The 22149-nt window shown below is 53.5% G+C and overlaps 1 protein-coding gene across 1 annotated transcript in view; it reads right to left on the bottom strand.

Annotated features, from left to right (window-relative positions):
* The window catches only part of CSPG4 (chondroitin sulfate proteoglycan 4), a 44310-nt gene extending 23816 nt beyond the window's left edge, over positions 1 to 20494 (bottom strand). The window contains exons 1-2 of the mRNA XM_090269955.1: positions 20324 to 20494; positions 1226 to 1389 (exon numbers count right to left, since the gene is read on the bottom strand). Of these exons, the coding sequence (XP_090126081.1) occupies positions 1226 to 1389; positions 20324 to 20411 (252 nt within the window). The 5' untranslated portion in view covers positions 20412 to 20494. The remainder of the gene's footprint in view (positions 1 to 1225; positions 1390 to 20323) is intronic.
* Between the last annotated feature and the right edge of the window lie 1655 nt (positions 20495 to 22149).

Here is a 22149-nt window from a genome sequence, read left to right as displayed (position 1 = left end):
GTTGCCTCTTGCACATGCCCCCAACTGGGGCCTACCCACAACCCAGGCATGTGCCCCAACTGGGAATCAAACGGGTGACCTTTCCATTTACAGGCTGGTGCTCAATCCACTGTGTCACACCAGCCAGGGCTATTTTTTCCTTTTTTTTTTTTTTATGGGTAAGAGGTGCCAGAAAACTTACCTTGGAATACAAAAGGTTCCATCATGGGCACCTGGAAACTTTCTGCTGAGGGCTCTGGGTGGGGCAAACAAAGGGAGCAGGGTGTGGGAGAAGGGGGCAGTGGTGGTGGTCACAGAGGCAGCCAGGCTCACTCTTCAGGGTTGGGGAACCCAGTCAGAGGCTCTGTGTTGTGAAGGTTTGGTAAGAAAAGCTCCCTGACCTAAAGTGAGGAGAGATCCTTGGGGAGAGAAGAGGGACATGGTTCTGTCTACAGGACTTTGACACCAGAACTGACTCTGGTGCAGTGTCCCCACAACCAAATTGTAGAATGGGTGGTGTCAGAGTAGGGGAACTGAAATAGCAGAGCACTGAGGACTAAGACCTTGGGAGTCCAAATATGGAGTACCTCTGTAGGGATGTGGCCTCATTGTGTCTGGCAGAGAGGAAGCTTACCAGGACCAGGCTGTACCAGGCTGTGTTCAACAGTGACACCTTATGGCAGTGATGGCTCTCACTTGGACTAAGATCTTGGGTTCTCAAACTCTTCATGGTTATGGGGAGCCTCAAGAGAGCCAGAGAATCCTTGCTAATATAGATTGTGGTGATTTGAAGGATGAAATGGAAAAATGAGAAAGTAGTGGCAGTACTGTTGTTACCATCATCAACAGACATGATTGGTGTTATGCAGAGCCCATATTAGCACCAGTGGGGTGGTGTGGGCCCAGGGGAGAGGGGGGAATTTCCACACTGAAACTTCAAGGAGAGGCTAGAGTTGGACAGGTGGAGGGAGTGGGTGAGGCAGGCACCAGACAGAGGGAGTGGAGTGAGAAAAGGTCTGGCAGCAAGAGACCATAGATAACCATGGAGCTGAAAGACATCTATCAGCACCCAAATGGCCAGCTGGAGTTGTGGTAAGAAGTGAGGCTAGAGAGCAGGAGGGACTCACAGCTTCTGGAATGCTGCCATCCATTTCACAGTGAAGAACTTGAGACACTAAGGTGAGAATGACTTGCACAAGGCTAGGGGCCACTGACAGCTAGAGTCCAGCAGGGAGATGTCACTGACCTGCAGGCGTCCAGAGTAGAGCTGCAGGAGGAGGTGGTCAGCTGGGCCTGCTGCCAGGAGAAGTAGGGCTTCAGGCTGGGATGTGGAGAACTGCAGCTGTAGGTCTATGTTGGTCAGAACTGTGGCCACAAGCACCTCCAAGTGGTTCTCACCAAAGAAAGAGGCTGTGCGAAAGCGGGTATCTTAGTCAAATCTCAGACCCTTGCCAGGAGAAGGGGAGGTGCTACAGAGTGCATAGGTGGCATGTAGGGAAGTTTCACACTGGCACACCCTCATGGTCTCCCATGTGGTTGTATGGTGCCCAGCCTAGACCTTGCCTCTGAAGAAGGCCAGACCCAGCAATTCTGAGCAACTTGGGTCTCCTCTTCAGAGGTTCCTGGGGCCAGGGGCCTCTGCCAGCAATGACTCTCCTCCCCTGTGCCCCAGCAGAATCTCCATCCTGGGTTTGGCCCCTCCCTGGCCCAAAGGGGAACTGTCACAGGCATGATCACCTGCCTGGGGGGGGGAGGTGTCACAAATCCCAGGACTGGCGTTCCAGAAGAGCCCAAACTGATCCCAGCTCAAATTCCTTCTCCTAATTGCCCTTACACTTTGGCCACACTTTCCATGCTATGCCCCACCTCCATGGGTAAGCTGGGGCCATGGCTGGGGCCTGCTGCCAGGCAGCCCACCCATCTTTGCTTTTCTCTTGGGCCATGCTCCCAGTTGCCTTTGAGGGTGGAAGAGGCAGCTTGTTGGCCTGAGTCCACTGAGGAACAAGGTTCTAAGGCCAGATGGAGGCCACGTGCAGTGCTGGACCCCAAATGGGCTAAAACTTCCTGCACCACTGCATGCTGCATCCTGCTATAGAGCTATTAATGGTCCCTGTTGAGTAGTCAGATCTGGTCCCTTGTTTCCATCATGGCCAGGGAGTCAGGGATGACAACATCTGAGTTCTCCAAGCTTGGGTCTGAGACTGAAGTTAAGGCATGGGAGGAGCTGAGGGTCTGTTGGGCAGGCCAGTGGGCCTCCCTGGGCAGCAGGGGTTTCATAGGGTTAGTGGACACTGTGCAGGGTCCTTTTTGTCCTATACTGGGACACCTTCTTCTTTTCAGTTGCTACTTCCTTCTAGGCATTTTCCCAAAATTAGCCTCCCTTGACCTCCAACCAGTTGCGACAATTTCTGGTCTATTCTTTTGTGGAGATTAGGGCCAAATATAACTTTGAGTCTGTCCCCCAGATGTCCAGGGCTGGGAAGAGTGGACAGGAATGGGTTAAAAAGATGATTCATCTCTGTTGGGCTTCCTTTAAACCATGTGTGAGTGAATAAAGGCTTGATGGCTTTGATAGGGATGATCTGGCACCAGCTACATACTTGCTGGTCCTGGGCGAACCTGTGTCAGCTGACCTGTGCCTGAGGAAGTAGCCACTGGAGGAGTCTGAGGCATGCGTGCCCTAAGGGCAGCCAGCACCACCTGAGGGATATCCAGGACAGATAATGCTCTTCTCCTTGGGCTGAGCTGAAATCCCCTCTAATTATTTCCTTTGCCAGCACTTGTTGGATACATCATAGGCTTAGTTTGGTAAGCTAAAAGAGTCAAATAGGATCTGCAAAACCATCTGGGCATCATGGCCCAGCAGGCCCAGCAGACCTCTGTGCTGATGAGGGATGGGCCAGGGTATTGGCAGGTGGTGGGCACCTATGGGGTGACTTATCTGTAAGGATATTGATTCTTTTTATTTTATTTTAATTTTATCTCGTAATTATTGATTTTAGAGAGAAGGAGCTGGGGGCTGGGGAGAGAGAGAGAGATTGCTTTGTTGTTCCACTGGGGATTGAACCAGCAACCTTGGTGTATCAGGACAATGCTCTAACCAACTGAGCTACTGGGCTAGGCAGGACATTGATTCTTAAGAACAAAATGCAGCACACTACACTGAGGGTAGCCACAGTGCAGAGGGTGGGGCATGTGGTCCCATCATGGTGGGCCAGAGATCATAGCAGCTGGCAAGAGCTGATTGTAAATGTTTAGGGATTTTGTGAGCCAGGTGATGTTGCCCAGTGACAATATTTATATAAGGGAAAGAGGCCAATATGACAAATCAGAGCTCCCTGTCTCCCAGAGAGCCTGTTGCTAAACATTTACTTGCCTACCACCAGCAAGGAGTTGAGCCCACAGAGTCATCCGCACTCCCTTTTGCTAAAGGTGGATATAAAACTGCTGGGGCTTGGTCAAGGTCAGGGCTCTGGACCAGGCAGGAACTGAAGTAGCTGGCTGGCTCTAACCGCTGAGCAACTTGCCTCCAATGCCCTCAAAGCAGGTGAGAGCAGCAGCCAGTTTGGCCTGGTTCTCCAGGCCTAAGTGGGAGGCAGCAGGGAGGAGAGGTCCTTTCCAGAGGACTGAAGTCTGAATGGGCTCATTGAGGGCTGGGACCTGCTGTTCCCCGTGGGACCAGGAGGGGAAGGGCTCACACAAGCGGCCTTGTGCTGTGTCGGGAGTGCACAGGCTAGGCGGCCCCTCCGCCCTGGCCCAACAGAGGCTTCTGAGGCCTTGCTGGCCAGGGTTTTGGAAACTCTGACAGCACCCCCTACACCCCCATCTACACCTCCCCTACTGCCTGGTCTCCTTCTTCTGCCCCTCTTACTAACTCTGATGGGCTACAGTTCCAAGAATCTAGAATCTCTGTGCTGGGGGGTGGGCAGTGGAAAGGGACTTTGAATGGATAGGGGGTGCAGGATAAAGAAGTAATTAACTAGTTCTGGCCAGTGTGGCTCAGCTGGTTGGAGCATTGTTCCATAAACCGAAAGGTCGAAGGTTCAAATCTGGTCGGGGCATATGCCTAGGTTTGGGGTTCCATTCCCCACTGGGACCAATTGATATTTCTCCCTTGCATTGATGTTTCTCTCCCTCTCTCCCTCCTTCTCTCCCTCCCTTCTCTTCTCTCTAAAATCAGTAAGCATATATTCGGGTGAGGATTAAAAAAAAAAAAAAAGAAGTAATGAACTAGAAGTCAACCCCTAAGGGCTTCCTGCGGGGTGTAGAGGAACAGAGAGAGAGGGAAATGGGTAGCAAGGCCAAGTGAGAGCCTGGCAGAAATATATAGGCTCTGGAAAGTTGAAGACAGAGGAATGGAGGGAAAGGTAACACACATAAGCCAGGCTTAGTGGCCTGATGGGGAAGAGACGAGGCATTAGCACTGCCTGAAGACCTTCCCTTGACTTTTGGGTCAAGAAGACCCATGATTCATTTTGGGCTGCCTGGGTGGTGCCAAGCCTTCCAAATGGGGAGAGCAGGATACCCACAGAGTCTGGGATATAAGTGAAGGAATGGGAAGAGTCCCACAGGTATGGGTTTCTCTGCCTGAAAAAAGACATATAGGTGAGTGTCCAGGGATATATAAATGTGCATTTACATGGGTGTGCAAGTGTGTGGGTGGCTGCTCAGCATATTTAGGATTTATGTAAGGCTGTGTGTTTGTGCATGTGTGCGTGTGTGGTCTGGGAGCTGCCGGGACAGAGCGGCAGTTGTGCCCAGGCCTGTCTTCTCTCGGTGCTTACCCACCATGACTTGGCCGTGCCAGCTCTATGAAGGGAACTCTGTGTTCCTGGAGGGCTCCTGCCCCTCCTGCTCAGTGCCCATACATCCAAGACGTTTACTGAAGGTGGAAAAAGCCCATAGCATCCCACCCTTCCTGCCCACAAACAGGGTACTACTGTCTGGGCCCAGGGCTGGGCGGCTCCATCCCTGTTCCCAAGACAAGGGCTGGCAGCACAGAAAGAACCTGTGTCCTTCCCCACCAAGCCCCTTCTCACATGGGCCCCTACCCAGACACCCTCTTGCAGAGGATGGTTACATGGGCACCTCTGGCTCCATGGGTGCTCTCCTAGGATGTTTATGAATGGGAGCCTGGTCCCTGCTCCTGGGGGACCGGAAACATGAGGCTTACTTTCATCATGATGCCCGACTGTCTGCCTATTAACAGGTTCTTGGGACAAGGGGCAGAGTATGTGCCCATCAGGCTGCCCCCACCCAGGCTGGCTAGGGGCAGGTTCACGCATGGGCGCCTTTCTAGTCTGGGGGCTGCTGCAGACCCTGCTCCTTCAGAGTCCTCAAAATGCCTGGGGCTAGCCAGACTGTCTCCTTGGCTCTGTCCCATCTCTCTTTGTTTCTGTCTTGGCCTCTCAGTCAACCTGCTGCCTATCTCTGCCTCTGCTTTTCCTCATCTCTCCTTGTCTTTGTCTTGCCTCCCCTCTTCCCTCTGCCCCATCCTGGCTATAACTGGGAGCATCACCCTTGCTCCAGAAGAGTCTAGAGAGCCTGGCTTGGGCCTCTTGCCTCCTCAGCCCTGGGACCCTACTTTCTGGGTGATCGATTCCATACTGTCAGTTCTGCATCCCCGCTTCCTGCTTGATGAGTTCCACACTTTCCATGTTCTCTACAGCTCTACCTGCAGTGGGGCACTTGGCTTCCACTTTTTAGTCAGAAAACCTTCAGTCCTGGCCCTGCCACCTATCTGGGCACCTCCATTCCACCTCACCCCTCCCTGGCAATCCATCCCTGTGTGCCAGCTCCTGCCGCATTTCTGGTCGCCCGGGGGCAGCCAGCAGCCCCACAGCCAGCATGCGTCAAGGGCAGCAGCAGCATTCCTGGTGTCTGCTGCCACCTGACTTTATAAGGGAGAGAGTTTGGGGCCCAGAGCTGCTGGGCAGGGTGGCTGGTGGGGCGAGCCTGGGCCCCATAGTCAGGGTGGCCAGAGAGAGACCTGGACACGTGTGTGTCGAGGAGGGACACATTGGTACCAAGACAGAACAGGGGCTGGGAGATGGATGGGGAGAGAGGTGGAACAATGTAAATCCATTCATTCATTCATTCATTCATTCATTCACAAATACAATACTGAAGTGATGGGGGATAGAGAAGGAGAACCAATGTAGGAAAGACAGAAGGCCTGAGAAAGATATTAAAACTGAGAATGGAAAATAAAGACCCTCCACAAAGACTGAATTTAGGGGATCCAGACTGAGGCCTGAGGGAGATGGAGGAGGAGAAACCCAAGAGAGACAGGGAAGGCAGGAAGTGGGCAGTGAGCCTGCTACTGTGGGCAGGATCGAAGAGGGTGGGGAAGGGCAGCCAGCTGGGGAGAGTGGGGTTCCTGCTCTAGGTTAAGCTGGACTCTCCCACCATAGCCCTTGTCACTAGGGGTGACAAATCCTGATTCCAGACCCAGAGCAAGAAGGCGTAAGACTGGGAGAGTCCCCCTGAGGGAGTCTGAGAGGCTGTGGGGTGGGGTTATTCTGGGAGGGCTAAGGCCAGGATGAAGGACTCTTTGTCTTCCCTCATGGATGTGTGTGTGAGCCCTGTGTGAGAGCAGGGATGGGCCATGCACCCTTCCTCTGCAGCTGGGCCCTTGCTGAGGTTACCAGGCCCTCTTCAACGCTCTGCTCCCCAAGCCAGGGAACCTCTGAGGAGGCAGGGGAAGGGTGAAAAGTTCCCTCTGATTTACAGCCCGGTGGGGCTGATGCTCCCTACACCGTCCCCTCCCATTGTAGATATTGGAGAGCAAATACACTGGTATGAGGACTCAGTCCCACCGAGCAGCGCAGACCCCGCAGCCCTGCACAGTAGGTAGTTGTAGGTGTGAGTGCAGAACAAGGGAGGATTTGTGCTCTGAATACTGGACCGCGACCCTTCCTGGCCAGCCATGCCTATCTACCTGGACTCCTGGGCAAGAGAGAAGCTGTCACTGTGTCTATTTGGGCGTCAGCCCTTCCCTCAGCAGGTCCCACAGTGCCCCTCCCCCCCTGCCCCCCCAAGGCTCAAAGCTCGGCCCTCCCAAACTTTCACTTTCCCCGATGCCGGTCACCTCCAAAGGTAATGAGGGGCAAAGTTACAAGGACACACTCTGCAGGCCAGGCCAAAGGTACACCATAATCTGCCTGCAGTGGTGACACCGGGGTTGTTAAGAGCCAAGTTGGAGATGGCTCACTTCTTGCCAGGGCTGGTTGCCTGCAGATCCTCAGTGCTCACTACCTACGTCCTTGATTCCAGATTGAGTCCATAACCCAGGGCCATGCCAGCAACTGCAAGGCATGGCCATAGGAACAATAGTAGATTAGTTCAAAGTCACAAGGAACTTAAAACGGCAGCTGTTCTTGTTCCTCTCAGGAGGCAACAGCTTGTCTTGGTAAAGTGTGGGAACACCAGGCTCCTGTGCTTGTGGGCAGACCACCATCTCTACCTCTCAACGCTACAGAGACCTCAGCTGTGGTCAAGGTGGCCCTGTCATTCCTCACTTTGAGAACTATTGAGTCACGGGACTCACTCTCAGGGTACTTGACCATGTGTTTGGTTGCCAGGCCAAGGAGGACAGGACAGGACAATGGCTTCCTGACCCTGGTCACTGGCCTCAGCTACCGGTCCATTAACCAAGCGTCTGGACCCACCCATGCCAAGGGGTATACACTGAGGAACATGTCCAATTTAGGGACCCCCCTCAAAATTGAGTTTCCCTGGAGAGGAAGCAGGGAGCCAGTGGGGTGAGATACTGAGCTTGGTCCACAGAAGCCAGTGGGGCAGGGCTGGTGTCCTGGGCTCCCAGCCCCGGGTCCCTGCCTTGGGGTCATGTGGGGAACAGAGGATGTGGGAAAGAAAATGAGAGGTTTAGCTAAAAGAAGCAGCCCAGAGTCCACCCAGGCTGGAAGGCTGGGGCAGCAGGAAGCAGGGCTGTCAGTAGAGTCTTTGTGGAAGCCTACTGTTCTCTGAGCCAGAGGCATAGAAGGGTGGGGCTTTTGTGGCTTGGAGCAATTCAGAGAGGCTTTTCCTTGCCTTGTATTTCTCTCCTTATACAGGGAGGATTTCTAGGCCCTCTTTCACGTTCTCTTTCCCCTGGCTTTCCTGACCCTGGAGGAAATAGGAGTCCCTTATCTCAGTTGACCTGGTTGAGGTAGCAGTTCTGGAGAGAAGAAAGAGCAAGAGAGCTGGCCTGGCATTGGGCCTGCCCAGTCCCCCACCCTCAGCAGGGTCCCTGTGAGATTGCTCCCACTTTACAGGTGAGGAAACTGCTGCAAGGAGGGCAGTGACTGTGTGAAGGCCAAAAGAGCAGTGTGGAGTGGGATGCTGTGGGTCTCGGGGAGGGTGTGCACAGAGAAAGGGGCCTTGGTTGCTTTATGGGACTTGGAAGTGGAACATCTGCCCGGGTGTGAGAACTGGCCTCGTGCCTGGGGAAGACACACTTTTTCCCTTCCTGTTCTCAAGGCTCCCTCTTTCAAGGTTGTGGGGGATGGGGGGGGGAGTGAGGCATGGGGAAGCATTTGCTTTTCGTGCATGGTTTGGCAGTTGGCCTCCCCAGTGTGACTGGATGGGGTCTGGCTTTGGGGCTGGTGGATCAGGGAGGGACCTTCTTCAGGGCTGGCTGAGGATGGCATGTTCCAGAAAACAGTGATAAGTGGGCCAGCCCTGGAGAAGGTTTCTCCCTGATCCACCAGCCCATTGAGATCTTAGAGGTCAGGGAAGAGGTTGGAGTGGTGGGAGACATGGTTTCCACATAAGGTGAGAAGCCTGCCCCCAGGAGGCTGATGGGCCACCTCCCACCCTCTGGCAGAACCCCTTCTGCTCTGTTCAACAGCTGAGGGTGGGCTGTTGGAGAGGGGCCTCAGGGCCTCCCTGAGCCTGGCAGACTGGGCTTGGAGACAGTGAGTGTATAAAGTGGGATGGGGGGAGAGTGGAAGCCATGACTGTTGGTTTGGACAGAGGCCAGCACTATTTCTGCCTTACCCATCTGAAATATAGGGAGGGGAGGTAGGATGACTCAACAGACAGAGGTTCCACGTCCAGGAGACCTGGGGGAAGCAGAGGACACTGCTGCACGCCCAACACACATGCACAATGCACATGTATGTGCGCACACATGCACACACTACCCTCAGAGTCACAGGCTGCCATATACTCTCTCTAGCCTTAGTTTTGCCATCTTTGGAAAGGGATCTGGGTGGAGAGATTGACCCCCATACACCTGGCTCCGGCCAGCTTAGCCCAGCCCAGCTGAGTAGGAACTGGCTGGTGGAAAGGTGTGGTTACTGCAGTGGGCATAGCAGAGCTACCTCTGGCCTGAGAGACCACAGGCCTGGCTGTACTGGAAGCTCTGGAGGACAGGGTGCAGAGCCAGTGTGCTGTGCCCAGGGCATCTGTCATCCAGGAGGACCATACACATGTGCGGACAGAGGGAGCATCAGCATCTAAGGAAATACAAGGACCAAATGGAGGTGGCATTTGGTCAATATGAGGGTTTTCTTTTGGTAGAGCTGACAGCAGGCTTGAAGAGCACAAGCACCGGTACTGGTGGCATGCTGGCAGGAGGGTGTGGCCTGGGAGGGCAGACCAGGTAACCTCAGTGTCCTTGCTAGTGGCATCTGTGCTAAGCAGGTGCTCCAGAGATCCTCAGACTTGGTTTTCCCTGACAGGCCTGAATCCTCTTGGCATACATTCCTGCCTTAGCACCCCCACTAACTCTGTAGACCCCTCCAGTCCGTCAGCACCTTTGACCTGTGCCCACCCTGCCATACTCCCTAGTCCATCTCTTTCCTGGCCTTGGGCACCATCTCTCTGCTATGGTACCCACATCTCTATCTCTGGCACTGCCAACGCCCCCTAGACATCTACACCAGGAACACCTCCTAGAAACCCCCAAACCCAAGCCCACCGATCTCAAGCCAGAGTGTCATCTCTTCCCTAACCAGCTCCCTGTCCAGTGTGGGCCTCACTGCCCACCCACCACTGGGCACAGATGTAAAACTTGTTTCAGACTTTCTGCCTCTTCCCTCCTTGTGGTCCACCCATCCTACCCCTACATTCTTTTTCAAATTCATCTCTCCCTCTTGCTCTTCTGTGCTATCCTGCAGGGCAGATGGCCACCACCCCTTGCCTGGCTTAATATATTTACCGCCTCCTTTTGCTAATAGTTAACCTAAAATGAAAACCACTCCATCACCCTTCTTTGCCTGGAAGTCTTCGATGGCTCCCCATTGCCCCATGATCAAGCCCCAACCCCCTAGTGTAGCACTGATGTTGGGTGCTGGGTGACCGTGCCCCTGCTCCAAAGGCTTTCCTGTGCCCCTCCCTTGAGCACCCCACATGCTACCTTCCCCATACACCTGTTGGGCCCCAGCTCTTGGCCTCTGCTCAGGGCCTTTTACTGGGGAGCTCTTCTTTCCTCTCTGCCTGTGAAATGCCCTCATGCTCTTTCATAAAAGAAGTCCTACCCACATTTCCCCACGGCCCAAAGCTCCCCTGCACTGGGAGTGCAAAGGTGCTCGGCTGTAGCTTGGGGAGCTGTGTCATGTCACCTGTTTTCCACTAGCACGTGAGTCTTGGGACAAGACTGGCTGCTTGGTGTAAGGAGATGGGAAGAAGGGGTGGGGGGCGCCCACAGGGCGAGGGTGGCAGCCACATTCCATGGTGGTTTGCTGGCAAGGGCTGCACCTGGGGGCTTGCTTAGCTCTCCTCAATCTTGTCTCACCTCCAAGGCTTCTTTTCAGTCCCCCCTACCCTCCAGGGCCCCAGTGCCTAGGGGCTGGGGCTTGGACACACTGTTCCTGCTCTGCCCGGTCAGGGAGCGCTTTTCTGGGTCTGTGGTGACACAGTCTGGTGCTTATTTTTAAAGAAAATAGAATCAGAGCCCCTATTTATAGCCGGAGGCCATAGCCCCAGACAGGAGATGGATAGGATCTGAGGCTGTGCAGGCTCCACAGGGGCTGGGGGTGGGGCCTCCCAGGCTGCCTCCTCCCTTTCTCAGCTGCCAAGGAAGTGCTTGTGGGATCTTGACATTCCCTGGGACAGGATGTAGCTGCACTTTGGGAGAGGGGAAGGAGGGGACTTGGGTAAGTGGGATGGAAACTTTCTGGATTGGTCCCGGGGGCCCAGAGTCCCTGAGGGAATAGGTGGAGGTGAGGTGTGTCATGTCTACTTCGGAGGCAAAGAGGGAGCTGTGGAGGTGCCCAGTGCAGAAGGAGCACTTTGGGCTGCCACCAGGACTGGGTAGAGGAAGAACAGAGCAAGGCCAGAGAGAGGGGGCTGACAGAGACAGAGAGAGACAGGGATGGGGGAGAGGTCTGCAGCCCAGGTGACCCCATGTGTGGGAGGGATGTAGAGGGAGCAAGAGAAGGTTTGCAGTGGGGCTTCTGACCCACAGAAAGTCCTCCTGGTGCTCTGGGTAGAGTGGTCAGAGTCTGAGCTGCCTCCATTTAGGAAGGGCAGGAATCAGGCATCTCTGCGGCCTTCACCTCAGAAAGCCAGGCCATGCCCACTTCTATCCCGCAGGGCCCAGGACCTGGAGACCTTCTGTTTCTGGCAGGCTCAGGATGGGAGACCCAAACCTATCTGGAGGCACAGAAATGCTGTTGAAGCAGAGCCAATGCAGATGGGCTTTGTCACCAAGATCCCTGAAGGACTGGGGCAGGGTAGCACTGAGACCACTCAGGGCAGGTCTGGGCTCTGGATTGCTAGGGGGTGAGTTCCTCAGGTCTGGAGGGGTTTCAAGTTTAGGCTCTAGCCTGAGCTCATACCTGCTGCCAGCCTCTATTCTGACCCCTCCCTCAGTTGGACCACTGGGGGCTGTAGCCTGGGGCATGTGTCAGGGAGCGGTAGCCACAACTGGTGACTCAGACAGTTAAAAAAAGAAGCAGCTCCAAGCAGTGACTCAGCTGGCTCTGGAGGGGCTGGGTGGGTCTAGCTGGTACAAGGTGGTGTGGTCTGGGTTTATTTTTGACAGGGTGGGTCTGGGGTCAGGGAGTAGAAGACAGGAACTGGGGATGGAGAGGAGCTACTGCTCTCATTCTGGGAGAGCCCTACGGCCCTGTCCAATAAAGGAACTCGGTTTCCCAATGTCAGGGAGCTCAGCAGTCTGGGATACCTCTCAGTCCCTTCCCAGGTCCAGCCCACCTTGCTATGTGTCCCAGAACAAGCCTCTGGCTCTTTCTGGACAGAAGCAGAGTCCCCTGTCCTGTTCCTAAGAGGCTTGAACTTAGAATTTTAGAGCTGACCTTGGAGAATGAAGATTCTATCCAGAGGCCCAGAAAGGGATAAAAGTCTGCCCAAGGCCACACAGCAGCCTAGGTATCCCACACAAGAGCTACATAGCTGGCTCAGGTTCCTACAACATTTCCCTTGCCCCAGGGCTGTCAACGGTTGGAGGCACAGGCTCCCATCTGAGTACAGAAGTCCCCCCTTATTTATAGTTTTGCTTTCTGTGGCTTCAGTTACCCATGGTTAACCATGGTTCAAAAATGTTAAATGGAAATTCCAGAAATAATTCATAAGTTTTAAACTGCGCGCCATTCTAAGTAGTGTGATGAGTCATCCTTCTGTCCAGCATCTCTATGCTGTACATGCTCCCCACTTCTTCATCACTTAGTAACTGGCTCGACCATCAGATCGTTGTTGTGTTCAAGTAATCCTTATTCTGCTTAATGGCCCCAAAGTGCAAGACTAGTGATACAGCCTGACTTGTGTGGCTCTGTTGGTTGGGTGATTCCTGGTCAGGACACACGCCTGGGTTGCATGTTGGTCCCAGTTAGGATGCCTACAAAAGGCAACGGATGGATGTTTTTCTCCCTCTCCCCCTTCCTTCCCCTCTCTCTAAAAAAAGAAAAAAAAAAAAAAAAAAAAGAAAAGACTAGCGATTGATACGCGCAATTTGAATATGCCAAAGAAAAGGTGTAAAGTGTTTCCTTTAAGTGAAAACGTGTGTATGTAACAAGCATACTTTGGAGGTATTGAGGGTCTGAATCCATACCACCACAATGAAGCAAATACTGTGATAAAGTGAGGTATACAAATTTTTTGGTTTCCCAATGCATATAAAGGTTATGTTTACACTATATTGTAGTCTAAGAGGTGTGCAATAGCATTATGTCTAAAAAACAGTGTACATGCCTTAATTAAAAATACTTTATTGCTAAAAAATGCCATCCATAACATGAAAAATGGCACCAATAGATTTGTTTGACACAGGGTTGCCACAAATCTTCAATTTGTAAAAAAAAAAAAAAAAAAACAACCAAACAAACAAACAAAAAAAACCAACCACAATATCTGTGAAACACAATAAAACTAGGTGTATGTGTTTAGGAAAGACTATAGTATATATAGGGTTTGGTCCTACCTGTGGTTTTAGGCATCCACTGGGGGTCTTGGAACATATCCCCTATGGATAAGGAGGGGTGAATGTACTTGCCCTTGGAGGGCCTCAGCTGGGCTCCAGATGGGTGGCTTGGAAGTACATGGGCAACAGATGCCCAGAAATGGAGCCTCAGCTGGCGGATGGCCCCTGGATTCTATTAGCACACATCAAGGAGCTAGCTGGGCTCTGCCCAAAGGTCTGTTGAGAGGACGCACCCCTATGGTGGTGAAGGCAGAGGATGCCCACACACTGGGATCTCGAGCTCGGGGCCTAGACTCTGGCCAATCTCTTATCCAGAGACTCCCTCGGGCAGTCATCCAGGCTTCTCATTTCCTGAGACTCACTTCACCTTGCCTATACCAACTCTGATCTCACACATCCAGGGACTCATCACCAACACCCCAATGGCTCTAAGCAGCCCAGGACAGAGAGGGTCCCCTACTCCCTCAGTCTGTGTTTTGTTCCTCACTGTGTAGCCACTACTGCTTAATGAGTGGAAGTAACAGCCCCGTGGGAACTCTGGCAGTTGAGCCATCTCATGGCCTTGGCCTCCTGCCCTACCTCTGGAGGGGCCCCCCCTGGGGGGTGGGCAGATGTGGGAAAGATAGATGGTTAGGCTCCCTGTCACGTAGGAGGTTCTGGTGCCTGGTCTTCTCTTTGTCCCCACTCATCTTCTCTCGGGCCAGGTCTGAGCGTCATTTGGTCATTTGTTCAGTATGCATTGATTGTATTGCACCCCTGCTCAATGATCTCTATCCAGGGACTATGAGGTTTTGGGGCGGGGCTGGGAGGGGCTGTCCTGCTTCTCCTCACAGTGGGAGGAGTGGGTGGGTCTCAGCCCAGTGGGTCAGTCAGATGCACCCTCCCCCCATCCCCCTCTCTGAAGGCTCTCAGTGGCTGGTTGACAGCTCCCTTAGAAGCCCACCTCCTTTTCTCCATGTCACTTTGTCCCACACAGACCCTCTCATAGGGCCACCACATCCAATCCCCCACCTTGGAACCTTTGTAAAAGATTCCTAAGCAGGAGCCCCCATCTTGTGGGGGCTGCCCCCATTCCAGAAGGAGGTGGAAATAGAGTAATAGCAATCTCAGGAGCAGTTACCCACTAAGCGTTTACTCCAGGCAAAGGGCTTTCATCCTTAATGAACAGCGGAGGTAAGAATTATTTGTCCATTTTAGAGAGGAAAAAACAGGTTCAGAAAGGCCAAGTCACTTGCCCAAGGCCATGTATTCAGTCATAGGACCGGAGTTAAATCCTAGAGTCTCTGACACTGTTGTCTACCGTTAGGTGTCTGGCCTCCTTCCTCCCGCGCCCTGCAGAGGTTCCCAGAGCTGAGTGCTCCAAGTGGGGAGAGCTGGGGCCTGAGTCAGAACTAACGGTGGAAGGGGAGCTTACTTCTAGTTGCTCCAAGATGCCCAAAAAGGGTGATTTGTTCCTTCCCTGACCATGGTGGGGGGGTGGGGGGGGAGAGAGAGAGAGAGAGAGGGAGAGAGAGAGAGAGAGAGAGAGAGAGCGCGCGAGCCTGGAGGCCTGCCTGGAAGGCCTTCAGCTGCAGGAGAGCTGGGCTGGTCTCAGCCACTGTGCAAGGAGGGGCTGGTGTCATGGGAATCAGCATCCTGGGCCCACTGATATTTATAGTTGTCCCCTCCTGAAATATAGGCGGGGGGCGGGGGGGAGTTGCTCTTAGGTGGGAACGGAAGTTGGTCTCCTTTCCCCAGCCCCCTCTAGGTCCCCAGGGAGCAGGCTGCTCTGCTCCAGAGGCCCTGCTCTGGAGGTGGAGCTGGGGGCTATGTGTCCAGAGTTGGGGGGTTTCCCCAGACCTTCTGTCTCAGGGGCTGGAGGACAATTTTTTTGCTAGGCCCTGAGCCAGGCTGCTGAGCAACACTATGTGTGTGCATGTTCAACTACTGGGCATCATATTGATGGAGACCATGGACCAGGAGACAAAGGCCAGATGTGGGTAAGGGAAGAAAGGTCTGTAACCTTGTAGAGATTCAGGGCAGGGTCCTAGGAGGGCAGATCAGGCTGTGGACCTCAGTAATCAATGATTAGAAAGGTTCCCAGAGGTGGTGCTGGAGCTGAACTTTTAAGGGTAGGGAGAAAAAAGAAAATCAGTTGCAGGGAACAAGTTGGGCGAAGGTGGAAGGGTCCCAGGGGTTATGGATTATTATCTGATTACCTAGTTCATCGGTCAGGCTGTGGGACCCAGGATCACCTTGAAAGTGGAGGCTCATGTTTAGAGGGGGTGGGGGTGGGGACAAGCCCAGTCACAGTGCCTTTGCCGGCAGGTAGCACCATGAGACTCTTGCCTACCTGGATGCTTAGGAATGTCCCATTTGGGGTAGGAGTGGGATTTGGGGGCAGGAGAGGCAAGGCCCCCAGTCCTGGCTGGGAGGAAGCTGGAACTGTGTTTGGCTCCCTGCCTTTGGGCCCCCAGACTGTGCTCCACCTGGGAAAGAACAGCTTCCTGGAGGTCCTTAATATGGATTGTGATTTGGATTCTCTGAAAGCCAGGAAGTTCTTCTTTGTATCTGACCTAAATCTCCCCTGCTGTCAACATGTTTTTTTTAAGTATATTTTATTGATTATATTGTTACAATAGTTCCAGTGGGCAGTCTCTGCAGTAAGGCCTGGGGCAGTCTTGCTGACACACCATGACACTTAAGCCACAGGAGAGACACACACTGAAACAATTTAGCATGAGCAGTGGCAGGAGGCCTGGCAGACCCAGCTCATTCATAGGCTGAGAGCCAGCAGGGCTTGGGCAGGAGCTGAGTGGGAGGAGAGTATGGTCAACAGGATAGGCACTGTCTAGATTATGCAGCCAAGTCACCTTGCTGCTGCAGCCCCACAGCTACTACCCTATACGTGAGACAAATGTGGCTTCCTCTGCCATTTCAGTTGTTGGAGGAGGAGTGGGCTTTCTTGAAGAGGATTTGCTTGTTCTTTCAAAAAGTGGAGAAAATTTGGAGAGGTGAAGGGTGTTGAAGGGAAATGAGGAGATGGGAACATAGATCTAGGGGCCTCAGGGAGAATCTTCTCCCCTGAAGACCCATCTCTCTCCCCTTCTTGGGGGCCTGAGCCCACTGGTCAGTGGCTGTCCACCTGTCCTTATCTGGGAAAGCCTGCTGTCATTGGTACCATGGCCTGTGTGCTCAGTGACCTGAGGCCGGCCCCTCCTGGTCCTGGAGCCTCATTTCCTCAACTGTGAAACTGGATTTTCTTGGCATGCAGGGCTGTGAGGCTGCGGCAGTGTGATCGGTGCTCCCCCCCAGGCCGCCTCTGGGGGTAGGAGACCTGTTATAACATAGCTGCATCCTCTCCCCTGGTCGCAGTTATGGACTCTCCTGAGAAGCAGGAAGAACTAAGACGCCTTACCCCAGAGAATATCCAAGTACAAAATTGTTCATACCAATGCAGTTCATTCACACATGCAGTAATAATGGTAATACAGTACTTCTAAAACATAGTCTACGCCTGCCCCTGAAGAAAGAGTGTTAACTTTAGAATTCTAGCTCTACAGAACTGGACAGATGCTGGGCAGGGGGCATGTTGGAAGCAATGGAGAGCTGGATAGGGCCAGGAACTGAAGGAGCAGAGGACGAGGGAGGGCCTAGGCTCAAATCCTGGACCCAAAGGCCCTGTTGTTCATTTGCTCCTGGCACCAAATAGGAGCCACAGCTCAACATAGAACCCCTCCCCGCATCTTGTCCTCACCTGCTTCCCCCAGGCACCACCCAGGTAGGAGGCGGCAGCCACCCACCAGGTCTGGGAGTGCAGCTGTCTGTGTGCTGGTTTGTCTGTGCTCATGTGTGAACCCACATCTGTGTGCACCAGTGACTGTGTACGTCAGGGTTATTTCCAACTCCCCCTCCCCTGCTGGCCCCTTCCTGGGCGGCACGCCCAGTTCCCAGACGGAGCCTATACGCTTCCTCTGAGAACTCCCCAAACATCTTACTCCCTCTTAGCAGCCATGGCCAGTGGCCTGGCCCACCTAGCCTGGCTCCCTCCTGGGCCCCCTAGGCAGCTACACTGAAAGGCCCTTCTTGTCCTGTGCAGGCAGGCAGGCAAACATTGGGGGCTCAGTTATACTTGGTTCAGGAACAGCTTTTCCAGAGTCTTGGTGGGCTGGGCCAAGAGCCCTGGCCTTGTCTTGCCCCAGAGGCTCAGGGCAGCATGCACGTGGCCTAGACGCTGTCTCCAACATTACTGGGGGGTTCCCCTCACTCCGTAGACCATCCAGCAGAGTCCGCCCTGGTTCAATTCCTTGCACCTGATCTCCCTATGCTAAGACACCCCTGTTAGTTGATAGCCCCCACGTAGGTTACACAGAAACCCTCCCTGCCGGGTACCGCTTTAGCCCCTCACCCACTTTTCAAAGTCAGCTATGCCAGGCCAAGGAGGAGATGCAGGAGCCACTGGCCCTGCATACTCTGTGCTTACTCTGACCTCTGGACTTGGCCTCTCCATATCAGCTCAAACCCAGTCTACCCAATGCTTGTCACTCTGCTGAGGGCCTCCCACACTTGCCACCCATAGTCACAGTGGGCCAAGCCTAGCCCCAACACAGGCAGGAACTCCCTCAATGCAAGACTGGGGGCTCTTCCCTGGCAGCTGACCTTCTTGGTGGGAGTTAGAGCACGTTGCCTCCTCCCTGGGGCCTTAGTTTCCCTCTCTGTAGGCCTAGATGGTTTCCAAGGGTGCTTGACTCTCAGGCCTCCCAACCCTGAATGCCTAATATGCATCACTCTAATACCCAGACCTGGAGGACCTTTGGGGTCAGGAGTGTCCAGGGGTGGTGGGAAAGATGCCCTCCTCAGGAGGCAGGAGCTTCCCCTATTATAGAGACCAGGTTAGGGGGCTAAGTGTAGCATAGTGACAGAGATTGGTTTTTGGAGGGGAGCTCTGCCTGAGAGGGGGAGGGGATACCAGCTCACTCACTCTCTACCCATTTTCAAATCCTTCCTAAAGGCAGAAGTTTTTTTTGTTTTTGTTTTTTAAGATTTACTTATTTTTTTAGAGAGAGGGAAAGGGAGGGAGAAAGCGAGGGAGAGAAACATCAATGTGTGGTTACCTCTCATATGCCCCCAACTGGGGACCTGGCCCGCAGCTCAGGCATGTGCCCTGACTGGGAGTCGAACTGGTGACCCTTTGCTTTGCAGGCCAGCACTCAGTCCACTTACCCACACCAGGCAGGGAGGAAGTTGGTTTAACATTATAAAGCCCCATTGTCACATTCTTCTCTCCTCTCTAAAGCCTTTGGTGGCTCCTCAAGAGGACAAGGGCAGTGGCCTGCATTTTGCCATTTAAGGTTTCTGTGCCCAGTGTGATTGCTTTTCCTGGCTTGTGCTCAAAATGTGCCTTGCAGCCAGGCTGCTGGCCTTCCTAGCTCAACATCTCTCTGCTCATACTCAGGCCTCTGCTCCTCGATATCCTTCCTAGAGTGCTGACCCTTTCACATCCTCCAAGTCTTAGCCAAAGGATCACCCTCTGACCCACCTCAACTTGCCTCTAAATTTCTCTTCTCCATACTCTTTTTTTCTGGGTCTTGATAGAAATGACATAAATTGCTGTTTGAGTTTTAATTTGCTTTTCTGCCTCGTGAATGAATGCAAATTCAGCCTATGGATTCTATGTATTCCTCATTGCCCAGCATGGTGCCTGTACAATGTCAGTGCTGAGGGCATTTTGAGAGGGGCTTTCAGCTGAAGCCCGAGGAAGCAGTGGTACTGGAACCTTTCCCTTGGCTGGAGGCAGGGGAGCTACATGAGTGGACCTCCCCAATCACATCAGGTGCTCCCTTCCTACCTCTTTAGAGGCCCAGCCCATCGCCCAGGCCCTGAGATCTTGGAGGATGGGATCTCTGGGAATGGGAGCAGAAAGCCTGGGGATCCAACTCTGACTCACCCCAGTGTGTGTGGGGGTCCTTCTCTGACTCATTTCCCTTCTCATAGCCTGGGTTCCTGGAAGGGAGACTCAGGCCCTTCCTCTGCTCAAAGTTGCTCTTGGGAATGGTCCCAAAATCTATAAGCTAAAGCATTAATTCATACACGAGGCCACGGTTCTTACGGCATAATTAGACCATGCCTTAACTAAAGGAAGAATGCTGCAATGGTGGGATTTCTGGCACTGTGACCGAGAGGGGACATATCCTCGCACTCTTCAGAAGGCAAACTGTCATTCAGTCTCTGCTGGGGTCAGCCATCAATGCCTGGGACAGGGAGGTTGCCCAGGACTCTCTGGGGGACATGCCCCTGCTGGAGCGCAGGATGTGTAGGGGTGCCAGCTCTGCCTCTAGGGAGGCTGTCACCCACCAGGCCTTCTCAGTAAGGAGAGAGGAGAGAGAAAGACAGGAGGGGGAGGAGGAGGGCAGGAGGAAGGTGGCGATGAAGAAGCCAGACAGAAAATGCACCTGGTTATGAGCGAAGTAGGAGCAGGAGCAGAGTGGGAAGAAAGCTGGAGGAGGCAGAGCCTGAGGTGCCTGTGCCCCCCACCCCCAGCATAGGGTAGGGCAGGGTGGCTCTCTCCCCATTTCTTGCTTTGCTCTACTCCCCATCCCTGGCCTGGGTGGCTGAGGCTGGGGGACTACTCACTGGGTGTCCTTTGGGCACCACATGGTCATAGAAAGCCTGCTGGACTCAGGGAGCCCAGGTGGCATTGAGGCGGCCCCACTGGGTGTGGAAAACAATCCTGCACAGGGCCATGCCCTAGGCAATCCCACTCTGGGGCCAAGTTCAGGAAACCAGAGCCCATGTAAGCCGGAGATGGAGTGTCTATCCCTGGTGGAACTCCCAGAGACCCCAGCGTGGGGTGGCAGGAGCATAGCCTCCTTGTCTCCTGGTCTAGGGGTCACTTCTGGGCCCTCCTACCCCTTTTCTTTACCTAAGGAATCCTCCACAGCTCCTGTCAGTCTGGGTTGGGGTCTCAGGCCCCTCACTTACCTGAAAATGCTGGTTCTGTCAACATAGCCAAGGCCAAAGCCAGGGCCAGGGCAGGGGCTGGGGTCGGGGGCTGAGGGTCTGAGTGCATCGCAGAGGGCTGGCGGCAGGACTTGAGAGGAGCCCAGCAGGATCCAGAACCTGGGCCCAAAGTCTCCAGTTGAGAGACCACGGCTCTTCTTCTTCTCGTGCGGGCTGGGGCTCCTGGTGCCTGCCGCCTACTCAACTCGGGGGGCGGAGCGGGCGCGACCAGACCCGCTCTCCAGTTTCATCAGGCCCGGGCTCCCTGCCTGCCCCCGCCCAACCTTCTTAAAGGGCCCATGCTGGGTTGCTCTTCCCCAGGCAGGAGTAAGGGGACCCTTACAGCTTAGTCAGACCCAGGCCCCACCCTGAAGATTTGAGACAAAGTCTCAGAGGATACCAGACCCCCATGAATTGGGCCAGCCCACTCACTTCTCTCTTCTTTTGCTCGTGCAAGGGCTGCTGCTGCTGGTGGTGGTGGTGGTGGTCCTCACACCAGGCTTAGGAGAAAGGACCCACCCCACAGACTGCTTTGGGGTTTTTGCCTCTGAGGTCTCCTCAGGACTCCATTTGCACAGAGAGGCACGAGCCTCAGGTTCTACACTGGCTCTGAGCCCACTGGCGTTGCCACCTTGACCTTCTCTGCAGTGCAGGGCCTCGGTTTCCCAGTCTGTAACGGAGAGCTATTCTACACTCACAAGGCAGGAGGGATCCTCAGTTCCATGGTATCGTTTGCCTCAAAATAACTCTGCAAGGTGGGTAAAACCACCTTCTTCCCTATTTCATGGAATAGGAAACTGACTCAGAGCTAGAAGTGGTTCTTTCGAGGTCCCTGACCATTTGGTACCAGGCCTCCAGGCCTCCTGACTCCTGAATTCAGTGTTTCAACTTCTTTGGGCTGCCTACTGGAAATCTAGCACTGGATTTAGCTCCTGCATAACAGCTTCAGGCTGGGGCCCTGCTCCTCTTGGCTCCTTCCCAGGCAACATCATCCTTGTCTCAAACAGGAGGAGAAAAGGCTATATTATTGCAGAACTTCCAGGGCCTAGAGGCTCTAGCTGGTCTTTGCTGGCCCCAGCATCAGCATTGCCTGGCCTCAGTTTTTATGTCCAGCAAATGGGGGGAAGAGCACCCCTGGAGTGCGATCCCTTCTTCCATTAGAATCTCTCTGTCACACCTGCCTGCTTCAGTCTACCCTTAACTCCATCCCACCAAGTACACTCCCCCTAACTTCTCCCCTTGACCAGTAACATTCCCACCATGAGTACAGATTTCAGTTTGCAACAAAATTGAGCCCCGTTTTGAGATGAAGAAACTGAGGTTTAGAGACCTTATGGGACTTAAATAAGTCTCCACAGCTGCTAAGAGCTGGAGCCAGGACTTTGACCCCTAGCGCAGCACTCTACCACCATGGCACCATGTGACGGTGCCAGGCCTGTGAGGTGGTTGTGAGCACTGGTCTTGAACCTAGCCCTGATTTCAAATTCCACCTTCTTTACTTAATTGTCCAAATTTGAGCAAGTTGCTTTACCTTTCTATGGCTCAGTTTCTTCATTTCTAAATGTGGATTTGTGAGGACTAAATGCTTTAATGTACCTCAAGTGCCTAGCCAAGGGCCTGGAATACAGCAAGTGCTCAACAAATGCTCATCCTTTTTGTTTCTCCTTTTCTGTAGTCCTGCTGCACATCCTCCTGTGTTTCCATTTGTATACAGTTTCACACTCTTCACCTCTCCCAAAGGAAAGTTCTTTGAAGGCTGAACTTCCCCCTTCAGTGGCAGTGGCATATAGTAGGTGCTCAATAAATGC

This window comes from Furipterus horrens, unplaced genomic scaffold (assembly GCF_987537825.1).
Source record: "Furipterus horrens unplaced genomic scaffold, mFurHor1.1.pri manual_scaffold_3, whole genome shotgun sequence".
NCBI lineage: Eukaryota > Metazoa > Chordata > Mammalia > Chiroptera > Furipteridae > Furipterus > Furipterus horrens.
Note: the sequence above shows the minus strand (reverse complement) of the source record. Positions and strands in the feature narration are given on the sequence as shown.